Source organism: Musca autumnalis, unplaced genomic scaffold, assembly GCF_047663935.1.
Source record: "Musca autumnalis isolate F117 unplaced genomic scaffold, ASM4766393v1 scaffold_2, whole genome shotgun sequence".
NCBI lineage: Eukaryota > Metazoa > Arthropoda > Insecta > Diptera > Muscidae > Musca > Musca autumnalis.
In genome coordinates this window covers 188,672,791-188,688,753 of record NW_027411755.1, presented here as the reverse complement: position 1 = coordinate 188,688,753, position 15,963 = coordinate 188,672,791, and the positions used below count along the sequence as shown (strand labels likewise).

The 15,963-nt window shown below is 31.1% G+C and overlaps 1 protein-coding gene across 2 annotated transcripts in view; it reads right to left on the bottom strand.

The window, feature by feature from the left end:
- beat-IIIc (beaten path IIIc) overlaps positions 1-15,963 on the bottom strand; it is a 370,410-nt gene that overhangs the window by 295,184 nt on the left and 59,263 nt on the right. For both annotated transcript variants that reach the window (XM_073970397.1, XM_073970398.1), the window contains exon 2: positions 8,405-8,744. In XM_073970397.1, coding sequence (XP_073826498.1) covers positions 8,405-8,456 — 52 coding nt within the window. In that variant the 5' untranslated portion in view covers positions 8,457-8,744. The remainder of the gene's footprint in view (positions 1-8,404; positions 8,745-15,963) is intronic.

The following is a 15,963-nucleotide window of genomic DNA, read 5'->3' as shown; positions in this document are numbered from 1 at the left end:
ATCTGGCACCTTCGCATGATAAAATTTAAGGAGGCTTTGCAAAAGTCCAATTGAAAGTAGATGGGTTTCAAAGATATTACAAAATCACCGTATATTCGATGAATGGAATTCTCTTAAGACATCTGACAAGGGTTGATAGGTTAATCTTTATAAATAAAAATCAAATGTCGTTTGTTGGTAATTGCACCATAAAAACCTGAAATTTTCAGGATATGCACAAGGATGGTTTCCGGTGAAAATAATCAGCATATTTTGTTGAATTTCGGGGGAGCGGGTAACTCGTCTATGTCACATTTAAAAACGAAATTTCTTCCTCACAAACAACAAGTAAAAAAGTATCAGTATTCTTTTCCAAAAAATTTATCACGGTGCTCTTGAATCAACTTTAAATGGAATGTCCTTACACCTGGGAAGTTTTTGCGGATTCTGGGGGTATACCATACATGACATTGTTTTATGAGGAGGCAATACAGTCAGTGCATTGTACCAATTTGAACTTCTATATCTCAAAAATGGCAGAACCTACGACAATATCATTAAGGCCAATCTTGTAGAGAATTGTCACTGCTATAACATTTTCTTCAGTTTTATTCCGATAGAACCTGTGGTTTCCAAGCAAAATCGTGAAAACCTAAATAAACCCTAGAAATGTCAACTTGAATCGCGATTTATTTAAAAAGAGCTCCGGAGATTTTTTTCTTAATTTTTTGGTTTTTCTCATCTATGAACATTGTAGTTTCAGAATCCGCAAAAACTTCCTAGGTGTAAGCACCTTCCATTTAAAGGTGATTCAAGAGCACCGTGTTATGTATTTTGGGGGGTTTTCAGAATTTTGGGCGTATTAACTTGCATAAAAAATATGGATTTGGATTAAAGCTCAAAAGTTTTGCGGGGGATGTACCTAAAGTAATGGGACGACATATTCCGATTTGGAAAGGGGTCTTAGTTGAGGAGATATCGCGGCAACCAGTCATTTCAGTTGGTCACCATATAGTTTAGACTTTTGGACAATTTTATCAGGAAACCACGAAAAACATACTATCGCTGTAAATCGGGTCACTAGGAGTACCAACGGTAAACATTTCCAAAGTATACTCGTCGTACAGACACTTAACGGCACTTAAAGAAAAATGTTGAACATTTGCGTAGGTGGTAACCCAAGTAGTGCAACGGTAGTGCCCACTTTTGAACATAACATACGTTTGGGCACAATATTTCGAGATCCAGAATTGGGATCAAATCGGTTGCTTCGTTTATGAGACATCGCGCGAACCATTTTAGGGAATATTTTCGAACTTTTGTGGGGGAGGTACCGGAAGAAGAGAACCTATAAGCACCACCTTCGAATTTTATCTAATATTCGAAGATATATAACGATATGCAAAGTGTGGAACAACACGGTATTTGCTTCTAGGGTTGTCGCGAGCACCAGCCACTACACTTGCTAGGGCTTGTAACAAATTTCGGGTCATTTTCTCATGATGTTTGGACTTGCCACTCAAAAAATTTGTACCGTCGTAATAAGGACTTTGAGTGCAACCTGTTACAAAAAAATCACAACGATTCGAAAGGAGATCCTGAACTACAGTTTTCCGAAATTTAGTGTGGTATGTACCCGAAGGAGTTGACATAAATAGTCCACATTACAACCTGATCTGTGTCTTGTAGAAATATCACGATGTGCAAAGCCTGGACCAAATCGATTACTGCCTTCGAGATTTATAGTGCGTAACAGTTTAGAGAAAACTTTTCAACTGTTGTGGGGGAGGTACCCAAAGGAGCGGATTGATATGGCCCATCTTAGAACTTAATTAAAGTTTGCGCATAATATTACAACTACGAAATTTTGGATCGAATTGGTTTATCCGTTGGAGAAGTATCGTGCGCTGCATCCATAATACATGGTTCCTAGGCGGGTTTTACAGCTTTCGGACCATTTTCTCCGAAATTATAGACTTGCCCCTGATAAAACTTGTACCGTCGTAATAGGGGCAGCGAATACAAGCTGTTGCAAAAAGAAGCAACGCTATTCGAGAGCAGGTTTTAAACTGCGCTTTTTTTTCGAAATTTCATGTGGGAGGTACACAAAGGAGTGGACCTTTGTAGTCCATATTCGAACCTGATTTATGTCTCGTAGAGACATTACGATGTGCAAAGTATCGACCGGTTACTGTCTTCGAGATTTAGCATGGGCATAATTTTTGCGAATATAACATGAACTTTTGTAGGGGATGTACCCGATGGAGTGCCCAGATATGGCCCATCTTCCAACTTTAAATAAATTTGGACAAATATTACGCAAGCCACATTTTGGACCAAATAGGTTAATCCGTTCGAGATTATTATGCGTTCCAGCCAGTCAGGTGGACGGACATTGCTAAATCGACACAAAATTGTTTGAAACGGATTTTGTTCATTCGATGAGGTACATTTTGCCGGTATGAAAGTGTATATACCCAGTGTTATATACCCTCGTTAGCATAAATGCTGAGGTAGTATAGAGTAGTAGTAGAGAACGACTGAACCGACTTAGAATTTTGTTTAATCTTCGTCATAGCCCAACTTAGTTTTTTTACGAAAAAAACATTGACCACGCCCACTTTTTAAATATGTTATATATACAAAACTATTTAACAGATTATTCTGACATTTCTAGTGAACACAGGTATGGCCCCGGTGAAAATAAAAATCAATACGACGGGCTAGCAGCAAGCTTGTTTCTTAGTGTTACGATCGTGACACTAGCCCATATGTACCTTTAGGCATAGGACCTTTTAAATGTAGATAACTTTTTCTTAACTCATATATGTATATAACAGACAGAAATGCAGAGGAGCCAAAGAAATTCATGAGTCAACAGTCAGACTTTTTGGAGTCAATCTAACAATTTCGGTTCGTCCGTCTCCCTCTCTGACTAGTTAACGCTGTAAGTTGTGACGCAAGAAGTCAGGTCTTGCTGCCAACTACACATTCCAGGACTTGTCTATTTTTTTAAAAAAAGTCCGAGGATTACAAATAAGAAACACCAATGTACAACAACGAATGTACTGGCGATGTACAACAACTTCAGCGTAAACAACTATGTCAAGAAAAAAAACTTGCTTCAGCACGGCGCTAGTGGATCTCTAGTGATTCTATAAAAGAGAGTGCAGAGACTTCATCATTAAAAAGTGCGTGAAGACCAAAGCGAGGAAAAGTAGTTAAACAAAGGATCCAGGTGAGTAAACGAGCAACTAAGTAAACTGACAGTTGAGCGGACAGAGTTACTTAAGAATCGAAGGTAAATTTCCACAGCCAACTTCCAAAATACGACTGACGCTGGTGAAGTTGAGCAGCTATAAGCTACCACCAAGGGAAACATGAAAAGAAAGTGATTTTTCCACGCTACCTTCCTAATACTCTAGACAGACGGCAGCGTTAATTTTCATTAACTGCCTTAATTCAAATTAATTCGTGCATTATCCACATTCTTAATGCACAAAATCAAAGGGAATTTAAACTGAATTTAGGTATTTCAATATGGCAATGCTGTAAAAGAGAGTGCATATTAATAGAGAGAGAGAGTATATTCATTTTCTGAGACAAAATTTACACAGCAAACAACAACAAAACAGTCGTAAATGCAGAAACTGTCGTCTGTCACGGTAAAATTAAATACAGTTCTTAATGCATATTAACGTTGCCGTCTGTCTAGGGTATAAGGGAAAACTTGGAAAACTAATATCGACAACTGACGAATGTGAAATTTCCACGCCACCTTCTTAATACGTACAAAGGTGAAAAGGGTAATCATTCGACGGCGGACTGTGGTTCAAAATCGCTTTTTCCTGGTCAAAATTCTGTAACTTTAAAACCGATAAAGAATCAAAATACGGCTCACAATATTTAAGATATATATTTAACATTAAGTACAAAAGTTTCTTTTACTCGTAGAATGTTTGGCATTGAGAATGGGCCATATCGGTCCACGTTTTGATACAGCCCCCAGTTAACAGTATCTCCCAACTTTCGGTATTTTTAAGGTTTCAGCCTCATGATCACACCGAAATGGCTGAATTTTGGTATTTAGCCTTCCTGTTCACCAACAAATTGTCAGGACAGGTCATTGGGATACAGAACTTTTCTCAGCAGAAATTTGTCAGTACAGTAGTGGGATTCTGTAAAATTTTTTTCTACCGAACCGATATTGATAATTAACGAAAATTTTCGGTTGAATTACCGAAAGTGCTATTCTGTAACTCAATGTTATCGATACAAAAATTTTAGCGACGAATATCGGTAGAATGACGGAATTTTAAAGAAGATGGACGTCATTTCAATATGAAAAGCGTATACGAAGTATATAAATTATTCTAATTTTTAAACGTTTCTTGTTATTTTTAGGAGAAATGGGAAAAATCACACTTTAAACGAAATAATTCTCATTCAAAGTTAACATAATGCAAGTTTCTAATGAAATTATTTAAATGACTATTGTATATAAAATGATGTAGAAAAATTCAACCTACAAATTAAAAATCGTAGTTGAAACTATGAATGTTATTTTCATTGTCAAATCCATTGGATATACGTATAAATTCTCATAACCCAGCAAGTTCTAATGTAAACATGGTGTAATATTCGACAAATTTTTTAGAATTTTTCTGATGTGGAGAGGTATAGAGTGAAACGGAAAATGTAGAATCCCAACATTTAATATGTATATTTTGAACAGGAATATTAAAATTGTGTACATGGTTTAATAATAAAGGTTAGCTAAAGCTTCCTGTCAATTTAATTTTTTTCTTTCGACTGTTCCTAAAACGTCAAAACAATATACACAATCTTTGTATGTGTGTGTGATGTTTGAATGATATGCCAACAATTTTAAAAACAATCGAATTCAATGATTTTCAAAATTGTTTTTAAAGCATTTGTATGGAAGAAATCCTTCAGCTTATTATTGAAACAAACATTTTATCATATCCACATGTTTCGCGTTTTTTTATAAAATGCTCAAAATTGGTATTTTGTAAACACACTTGTTGCCTTTTTGTTTACTAATTTTGAAGTTTTATGAATTTAGGAAAAACTAGGGTTCTATAGATTTTTTTCATTTAAATCTACCTCTTTACTTATACCATGATTGTGTATATTGATCTGTTATTTCAGAATTACATTACAACTGTTACGGAATATATCCTTAAAAATATTTTTTTCGTACTGAAAATAGTTATTATTTTTTCCGAGATTTTTCCCGCAATTCTGGAGGTTTCCAAATGACCCCCAATTTCATCCATTATTTTATAAAAAGTATCCATTTCCAATTCGTAAAGTGTCATACGCTTCCTATTAATTAGACTGAAAGTGTCCAACATATGTCGCAGAATTTTCTTTTTTATGCGTAAAGAAAAATATATCTCAGCTTACCTTTTTATTTGACATAATATATATTCCAAAATCATTTCTTAAAATTTTGATTTTTATTGATTTTTTTTTGTTTAAAATATGAAAATTCTTTTATGTCGGTAGACTTAACGACTCCTTTTTTTTCGTCGGTAACTGACCGATGATTTTCGATAATTACCGACATAAAAATCGGTTGAATTTGTGTACAGAATAGCACCTACCGACAAATATCGCTAACTATCGACATTTGTCGTTAATTCCATCGGTAGAGAGTTACAGAATCCCACTACAGGTCTACGTTTTGATATAGCCCTCATAGAAAGGTAACTCTCGATTTTTCGTATCTTTAATGTGTTGGCCTCATTACCGTCCAAAATGGCTTACATTTGGCATTTAGTCTTCTTTGGGGCTACACAACTTCCTACCAACAAAATTTTTCACTACAGGTCCATAGAACGGTAGCTCCCGATTTTCACTATTTTAATAGTTTTAGCTTCGTTATCACACCGAAATGACTGAAAAGTCGTATTAAGTTTTCTTTGAGGATAGAAAACAATTAAACAGAAATTTGTCAGAATAGGTCCACGTTTTGCTATAGACCGCATAGAACGACACCTCTCGATTTTCGGTATTTTAAAAGTTTTAGCCTTGTTATCACACCGAGATGGCGGAAAATTGGTATTAAGTCTTCTTTTGAACTACAAAACTTTCTTCCAGAAATTTGTCAGTATAGGTCCACGTTTTGATATAGGCCCCATAGAACGGTACTTCCCGGCATTTTTAAGGATTTGACTTAATTATCACACCAAAATGACTGAAATATTTGGTATTTAGTTTTTTGGGGCTACAAAAGTTTTCCCCAGAAATTTCCCAAGTTTTGATATAGCCCCTAAAGAAAGGTGCCGCCTAATTTTCGGTATTTAAAAAATTTCGTATATAGTCTTCGTTGGCAATATAAAACATTCCTGCGGAGAACATTTTGATTTAGCTCCCATATAACCTACCTCCCGTATTTTGAAAGCTTTAGCCACATTAATGAATATACTAATTCAAAATTTGGACCAAAAATGAATTTTTCTGATAACTTTCCTCAATGGTAAAATTCACCCGCTAAATACTATCCGATCCATTGTCAAAAATTATTAGCGTCTTGGTGAACCAAAACTCTTACCTCGTGCAAAATGTTGTCAGTATTAAACTTTAAGTGCGTGAATATGGTTAAACTACATCAGCATAATTGGCATCAGCAAAATTTGCGTCCTATTCTAAAATTAACTTACGCGAGTGGAACATATGTATCTTCCAGGAATAAAGATATAGTCATTATACAAACAATTTTACCAATTTTTACACAATAGTTTTGGTCCAGTTAAATTCTTCTTTGTCGCAAACTCGCGTCGATCAGACCATCATTGCGACCTACAGAACCGCTACAAAATCTGTTAAAAATTTTGCGTTTGGTTCATTTCAGCCCTAATCGTTCCCTTTTCGGTGGGAACGAGACCTCCATACCAAATTTCGTGACCATTTGTCCATAATTACGGCCTGGAGTTTGATTACAAATTTTTAATGGACGAACACACATAACAAAATCGCTTTATCTCGTTGAGATATAAATTTTGGTATACCACATGAGGGGTCTACGACGAATACTTCGCGGTGTTTCATTAATTTTCGAAAAAAAAAACAAACTTACAATACCCTTTCCACATTGTAGTGTAGGGTCTAAAAATAATGCTGGGGACGTCGTCCTTACCAAAAGGCAATGAATCAGACCCCTTAGCCTATGTCAAATAACTTTATAGAGAATAATGTCTATCACCATCATTTGATTTTATTTCACAATTTCATTATCCTACTATGAGCCACTGTACATATAGTTGCAATAAATTCCATGAATAAATTAACTTAAACAAAAACAATTTCTCAGCAATTTTTATGAAAGACTACAAATAAAACTTCAACAAAAAGATCAACCGTACAGTGAATTATCCTGTCAATTGTTGGTGTTAAGTAATTGCTTTCTGATGACATTAATTTCCCATACAGACAAACACACACAGGCAGATAATCACAGGCACACAAAGGCACTCACATTCATAGAACACTTGCAAAACATTCATAAAATTCATAATTTCATTCATATCATAGCCAATAACATTTTATCTTTTTAAATGACTTTGCGTGTCAACTTTATTTTTGCCATCAATGGCAGAGTATTTCCATGAAGTGGTTGGTTGGTTGGTAGGCTAGTATATGGATGGATGATATGCTTTGAATTGGGTATATGTATCTGTCACATCGGCATTCATCAAATGCCATTTAATTTATCTGTAAAATTATTATTGTTCAGGGAATGTGGCACAATCATAACAGCAGCAACAACAACAAAAATAACAAGATGAGAAACGTGGGGCAACAAACTGGGCCTGAGACCAAATGAAAAGATTCTAGGTATTTTGCCAATAAATTCAGGCGGCAATGGCGTGGGTGGAAGGAAGCTTGGTTGCCAAAATATTTCTTTTTTTTCAAATCAAGCGTGTTAAAACAAATTTATGTCTCAAAGAATGATCTATATTTTGGTTTCATTAATTGCTGGGACCACTTTTCCATCCCAAACGCCCCTACGCCTCTGTTTCCCAGAACTTCATAAATGTCACATTTAAAGTAAAATTTTACTACGCACATACATACATAGAGAGATAGACAATGAATGACTGCTATAAGAAACATCAGACATCAAACATTAAAATAGGAAATAAAAATGTTTCTCTTGCTCTGTGTGACAAACAAGACTGAAATGAAATGAAATTCCTAGGCAAACCAAAAACAAAAAGACAAGACATTACCAAATGGTTCAAAATTTATTAAGGGAACAAATTTTTAATTAAACTAATTAAGTATACAGAATGGCATTGTTGTTGTGCATTTGCTTATTCTTCGTATTCATATTATTTTTTGTAATTTTTTGTTGTTGTCTTGTTATTGTTGTAAGATTTTTATTATACTGACTTACCTTGTAGCAATAAAATGGCACATAAAAGCAGTATCGCACAATTGAACAACATCTTGACTGGAGTTTGTTGGTGTCGTCGTCTTTCGGGGTGGTACGAGGATTAGGATGGACTTTCTTTAATTATGTTAAGTCTTAATGGTGGTAAATTTATTTTTTTTTTATTCTGCTGCTTAGCTTTGTTGTTAAAAAAAAAAGCAATATAAAAATTTCGTTGTCGGCTTTCGAATAATGTTCGTATTTTTCTATCTGTTTTCAATATTGAATAGCTATTGAGTGGTATTTAATTTTGTGGAGGTTGCTGGTAGTTTTTTCACAAATGTTATTTGCTATAATTTGGCATCTGTAATGAGAAAAAAATGAGAAATGTAATTAATAAAAATTCAAAATGTAGGCATTAGACTAAACACGGTACGCCATAACCAACTTTAAATGAAAGGAGCTTACACTGTTCTGAGATGAGAAAAATAAAAAAATCGCCACAGGGCTTTTTAAGAGTTTTTTTAAGGTTTGACGATTTTGAAACGATACAGTCGGTGCATTGTCCCTGAATCTCTACATCTCAAAAACGGTAAAACGTACGAAAATGTCATAAAAGCCAGTCTTATAGAGAATTTTCACTACAACAACTTAAAAAAATCTCAAAATGTTAACTTTGACCGCGAATTAATTGAAAAGCCCTCCGCCGATTTTTTTTTTATTTTTCTCATCTACAAACATTGTAGTTTCAGAATCCGCAAAAACTTTCCAGGCGTAAACACCTCTCATTTAAATTTAGTACAGGCTCACCGAGTGGAAATATCTAAAACTTAGGCTTGATTTATTTATTTGTTTATTTATTTATGTATTAATTTATTTTTCCCTTTCGGTGCTTCTTCTTTGTTTTTGATCTGAAAAATATATTTTTCTAATTTTATATATGTATGTATATTAAAATTAATTTTTTAACAATTTGTTTGGAAAAGTGGTTTTTGGACACTATGCCATAGAATGTATTTAAATGAATGTATTTATAGAAGACCAGTAGTCCTTGCAGAAGAGGAAGGGGTCTTCTTATAGAAAAGGAAGAGGTCTTCTGATAGAAGAGCAAGACGACTTTTCATAGAAGAGTAGAAGGTCCTCTCATAGAAGGGCAAGATGTCTTCTCATAAAAAGGCAGGATGTCTTCTTATAGAAAAGTAGGAGATCTTACTATAGAAGAGCAGGAGGTCGTCTCATAGAAGAGCAGGACGTCTTCTCATAGAAGATCAGGTCGTTTTCTCATAGAAGGGCAGAGGGTCTTCTCGTAGAAGGGCAGGGGGATCTTCAGGAGGAGGAGGAGCAGAGACCTTTTTATAAAAAACAGATGGTCTTCTCATAGAAGAGCAGGGGCCCCTCTTATAGAAAAGCATAAGGTCTTCTTATTGAAGACCAGGAGATCTACTTATAGAAGACATGAAGGTTTTTTATAGAAAATCTGGAGGTCTACTTTTAGAATATTTGGAGTTCTTCTTTTAGAACATTGAAAGCTTCTTATAGAAGACCTAGGGTCTTCTTATGGAAAAACTGGAGGACTTCTTATAGAAAACCTTTATGTTTTCTTATAGCAGATCTGAAGGACTTCTTATAGAACACCTGAATGTCTTCCTATAGAAGGACCCGAAGACATCTTGCACAAGACGTGGGGGCCATCTTATAGAAAATCTGGACGACTTATTTTAGAAAATCTGCAGGAATTGTTATACATGATCTGGAAGTTTTCCTATGGTAGACATGGAGGCCTTCTTATGGTTGATCTGGAGGTCTTCTTATAGAAGACCTGGAGGTCAACTTATACAAGATCTGGAGGTCTTTTTATAGAAGATCTAGGGGTTTTACTATAGCAGATCTGGGAGTCAAACAAAGTGAAACATTTCCGTTGGCATAGTATGAAATATAAAAAATCTGGCAGCTCTACTAAACTATATTTCGGATATTTTTTTCGTTTTAATTATTAAGGCAATGATCATCTACTAAATTAATTACAAAAATATAAGAAAAAAATAATTTTTGTTAATTAAATATATAAAATTATAAGAAAATCGAACGAGGAGCGCTCGCTCTTTGAGACATAACAATGTATAGGGTCCACCAATCAAAAGGTTTTGTCGATTTATTTTTAGATAACACTTCAGGGAAAAATACAAAATTACTAAAAAAGGGTACCCATTTTATTTTATTTTATTTCATTTTATTTTATTTTATTTTATTTTATTTTATTTTATTTTATTTTATTTTATTTTATTTTATTTTATTTTATTTTATTTTATTTTATTTTATTTTATTTTATTTTTATTTTATTTTATTTTATTTTATTTTATTTTATTTTATTTTATTTTATTTTATTTTATTTTATGTTATGTTATTTTATTTTATTTATTTATTTATTTATTTATTTATTTATTTATTTATTTTTTTTTTTTTATTTATTTATTTATTGAATACATACAAAACAAGAAATTAATTCATAATTATAGTGCAGGTTTATTTAAAATATACAATATCCAATTTATTTGAATTTGAATTAAGACCTATTGAGAATTTAATTAGTGAAACAACAAATATGAAAATTAAAAATTGGTTCAATATTTAAGTTAAATATTTAATTAGGACAAAATAATTAAAGATCCTTTTTTAAACAGAAACACGTAGTTGATGCTTTGGATATCATGAGGGAGAGTCCTCCGAAGGTGTATCGAAAAGATGTAGAAGTACCATTCCGATAGTAAAATTCGTCGTCTAGGAGGTATTAGCCGTCTACCTTTGCTAGACCGAGTGAAACTTTATTTGTCGTAGAGATTTTTCGGTTGTTGACTGGTTATGATAACTTCCAAAAGGGAATATATCCATTCCTTCAGATACCTCCACAGTATAAGTTCAAAAATGTATCTATTTGTAAAAAGAAGGTATTTATTTGGAACCTTCACTGTCACTAAGATAAAATCCCCAAATGTTCTTTATTTCTGTCGGCAAGCTCATGCTTCCAGGAAAGGCCACACAATTTTGAAAACCCCATGAAGACATAATTTTAGGGGAAAGCTTCAAACAAGCTGAGAGGACAGCTCTGTCGGCAAATCGGACTAATACGTTTTTACTTGTTTTAAAGCACTTCACTCCGCCCGCTTTTAACACCATTTTTACTTGGTATTCAATGAACTTTCGCTTGACCCTTAAGTGGTATTATGGAATACATATTTGTGCAAGTTTCTGGGTTCTTTCTTGTTCTTCTTTATTTTATTATTTTCTTCATTTTTTTTTCTATAATCTACAATACGTTGCTTAGTCCATTTTTTTTTGTTCTTTTCATTTCCATTTACCAGCAACATAACATATGCATTTTATGTGCTAATATTGTCATTATTATAGTTGTAAGGTTTCCTGTGTCCAATACAAATGTTCAGACGTTCGTTCACCAAACTTATAGGAGAAGATAAATAGACAAGAGAAAAGGGTTGGCAAAGAAGATATTAAAAATTAGAAAAGCAAAAAAATATTTATACGTAAAACAAATGAAATAAATAACAAATATTACGGCTTCGGCAATATTCAATATTTTTCCCTCTAACCATATTTATATTTAAACAAATTATGAGAGAAAAACTTTTTGCATAACCCTATTAAAGAATACAGGTCACATATTGAGTGACCATTGATATATGTACATTTCTTTATGCATATACATATGTATGTGAATCATTGTTAGTATATACATATGTTTAGCAGGGGAAAAGTTCTCAAGACCAAACAACTTTGCTTATTTGTTTGTTTCAGCAATTTGTTAGTTGGTGGTAGTATTTTATATATTTAATGAACATTTTTTTTAACACTTCAACAAAATTTGTGCTCTAAATGGCCATGTAAAGTTTCCTGCAAAAAAGGGTATCTCACCATTTTTGCTTTTCAATAACCCTCTGCATGGGGTAAATATCTAGAAGGACCAATGGAGGAAAGTGCTGGGGACATTTGTTCGATTATTTGCCAATCACTTTTCATTAATAATACTCTACAACTGTTTTGCAACAAATTTTTAGGGAACATTTGTTAATAACATTAATAACGATGAAAACAAAAAATAAAATGAATGGGAAATTATGTTAAATGTCCATGAAGTAAAGAATGATTTTTAAGAAATCCACGCCTTTTAAAAAATATTAATTTAATTTTGGTAAAAAATCCACGACCTTAAAAAATGGTACAAAAATGCAGGCTTGAAATTGATTTTTAATTTCAAAAATCCACTTCATTGAAAAATATGTTGTAAAACCCAATTAAAAATATTTAAAAAAATAAACTCTCTAAAATTCTTTTTATAGAATCCATTTGAAAAAAAAAATTAAAAAAATGTTTTTTTTTTAATTCTTGAAGCGCAATCTTAAAAAATTAATTGAAAAATTGTTTTTAAAAATAATATTTGACAATCCACATTTTTAAAAATATTAAACATGAATCAAATATTTAAAAATATAGGCACATGAAATCTATTTTTTTAATTTTTTCTTGGTGTTTATTGTTGATCTGTTGGTGGTTAATTTTTGTTTGATGTTTTTTCGGCTTAAGGTCAGTAAAAAATGTTGTTTTTTTGTTTTCAAACTTTTATTCCAATATTTCGGTTGACATCGTCAACCATCTTCAGGGATAAAATTTAATGAAAAAGGCAACAGCTTCAGATGCCGTTTTGAGCTAAAACTAATTTGTTATTATTACTATTTTTTTGAAAAATAACTAAAATTGTCAAATCAAAGCAGAAAAAATAGTTTTAAAAAAATCAGGGCTCTTGAATTTATGAAATATCAAATCTAAACAGGAAAAATTATTTAAAAAATAAAAAAAAATTCCTTTGCATAACATTTTAAAAAAATGTATTTAAAAATTATTTTTTGGAAATCTATGCTTTGAAATTTATTAAAAAAAACTAAGGCACTGTAAGAAACAATTTTGTAAAAAATCCTTACCGGGAAAAATATTCTTTAAAATTTCTGTACCACTGAAAAATTAATTTTGAAAAAATTCGGGCTCTAGAAAACATAAATTTTTAAAAATCTATGCCTTTAAAAAAATTTAATAATTAGCCACTTGAAAATTTGTTTCTTAAGAACACACTTCATTTTTTTTTTTTGAAAAATAACTAAAAATATCAAATCAAAGCTAAAAAAAATTGTTTTAAACAAAATCAGGTCTCTTGAATATAAAATTATGAAATATCAATCAAATCAAAACAGGTAAATATATTTTAGGACTAAAAAAAATTAAAATTAAAAATATTCTTTGAAAAAAATTAGTACCATTGAAGAATTTACTTTGAAAAATTTCGTGCTCTAGAAAACTTGTTTAAAAATCAAGGACTTTAAAAAAAATTAATTAAAAATTGGGCCACTTGAAAAAAAAATTGGGGTCTTTGAATTAATCTGTGCCACTGAAAAAATAATTTTAAAAAATCTGGATTTTGAAAAAATATTTTTTTTAATCCACGCCTTTGAATAAAAATTTGGGGATTTTGAATTGTATTATTAAAAAGTTACAAATTACCTTTTTAAATTCATGCATTTGAAAAATAATTATTTGTGTAAAAATCCAAATCTACCCCTTTGAAAACTAGTTTTTAAATACTTATTTTTTTCAAACTTTGATAAATTTGGGGGCAGTTAAAAATTACCTTTTTAAATTCATGCATTTGAAAAATAATTTTGGAAAAATGTGAGCCGTTTTCTTTTTTCGTGCAAAAATCCACGCCTTCCAAAAATAATGTTTAAAAAAATCCACGCCTTCGAAAAATAATTCTTAAAACAATTCGAATCCATAAAAAAATTGCGTAAAAATCCAAAAAAATCATCGAAAACTAATTTTTCAAAAATTCGAATCCATGAAAAATTATTTGTGTAAAAATCCACCCCCTTCAAAAAATATTTTTAAAAAAAAATCATGAAAAATTCGAATCCTTCCAGATTTTTTTATGATTTAAAATCAAAAAAATAATTAAAAAAAATTGAATCCATGAAAAATTCTAATACGAAAAATTCCAATCCTTGAAAAATTATTTGTGTAAAATTCCACGCCCTCGACAAACAATTTTTAAACAATTCGAAACTATAAAAAATTATTTGTGTAAAATTTCACGCCCTCGGGAAATAATTTTTAAAAAATTCGAATCTATGAAAACTTATTAGTTTCAAAATCCACGCTTTCGTCAAATAATTAAAAAAAAAATTAATTCATGAAAAATTGTTTGTGTAAAAACCCACGCCTTCGACAAATAGTTTTAAAAAATCCGAATTCATTAAAATTATTTGTGTAAAAAGCCACGCGTTCGAAAAATAAGTTTTAAAAAATTCGAATCCATGAAAAAATATTTGTGTAAAATTCCAAGCCCTCGACAAACAATTTTTAAAAAATTCAAACTTAGAAAAAATTATTTGGGTATAATTTCACGCCTTCGAGAAAAAATTCGAATTTATGAAAAATTATTAGTTTTAAAATCGTCGCCTTCGTCAAATAATTAAAAAAAATTTAATAAATGAAAAACTCGAAATCATGAAAAATTATTAGTGTAACAATCCACGCTTTCGACTAAAAATGTTTAAAAAATTGAATCCACGAAAAATTATTTGGTAAAAATTCACGATATCGACAAATAATTAAAAAAAATCCTCGCCTTCTACAAATAATTTTTAGAAAAATTGAATACTCAAAAAATTAAAAATAACATTTAAAAAATCAGGACTTTTAAAAATAATTATTAAAATATACAGACCCGTTAGGAATACTTTTAAAGACCATTGACATTTTTATTTTAAATCCAGTCCATTGATTTCTTTTAATCCATGCCTGTATGAAATAATTTTTAAAAAAATTGGGTTTTTAAAAAATTCAAACGTTTTAAAAAATGTAAACCATTCAAAACAGTTTAGTAAACTTCCTTAAAAAATAGGTTTTTGAATCTTCCTCCTTGAAAAACAATCAAGACACTGTATTATATTTATTTATTTGTCTCTCTTCTTTTTGAAACATAGGCCTTTTAAAAATAATTTTTAAAAATACAACCCATAAATATGATTTAAAAAATTAAGGCTATTGATAGTTGATTAATACCCAGTGAATAATAATTTAACAAATCAAGGACTTGATAAATATTTATTTGAAAACTATTTATTTTTAAATTTCTCAGCCGTTAAAAAATTGTTAAAAACTCACGCCCATGAAACAATAATTTTTAAAACTTTATTAAAGAATTCACAACTAGTAAAAAGTTTTTTTTTTGTTGAAAAATAATTTTGTAAAAAATGTGGACCATGTTATATTTCCATAATAGCTTATTAAAATTTATGAAAAAATAAATTTAATTTTGAAGAAAATTCTTAACAGCCATATTGAATAATTTATTTTATTTTTTTCTTTAGTTTCATTACTTCCTAAAAAAAATTCAAATTTTATTAAACAATTCCACATCACCTGCCACGTGCTATGGCCCATAATTTAAAGTGAAATAGTTTATTTAATTTTTTTTTTTGAGAAATAAAATATTTTTATGTTGCAATTAATTTGTTTAT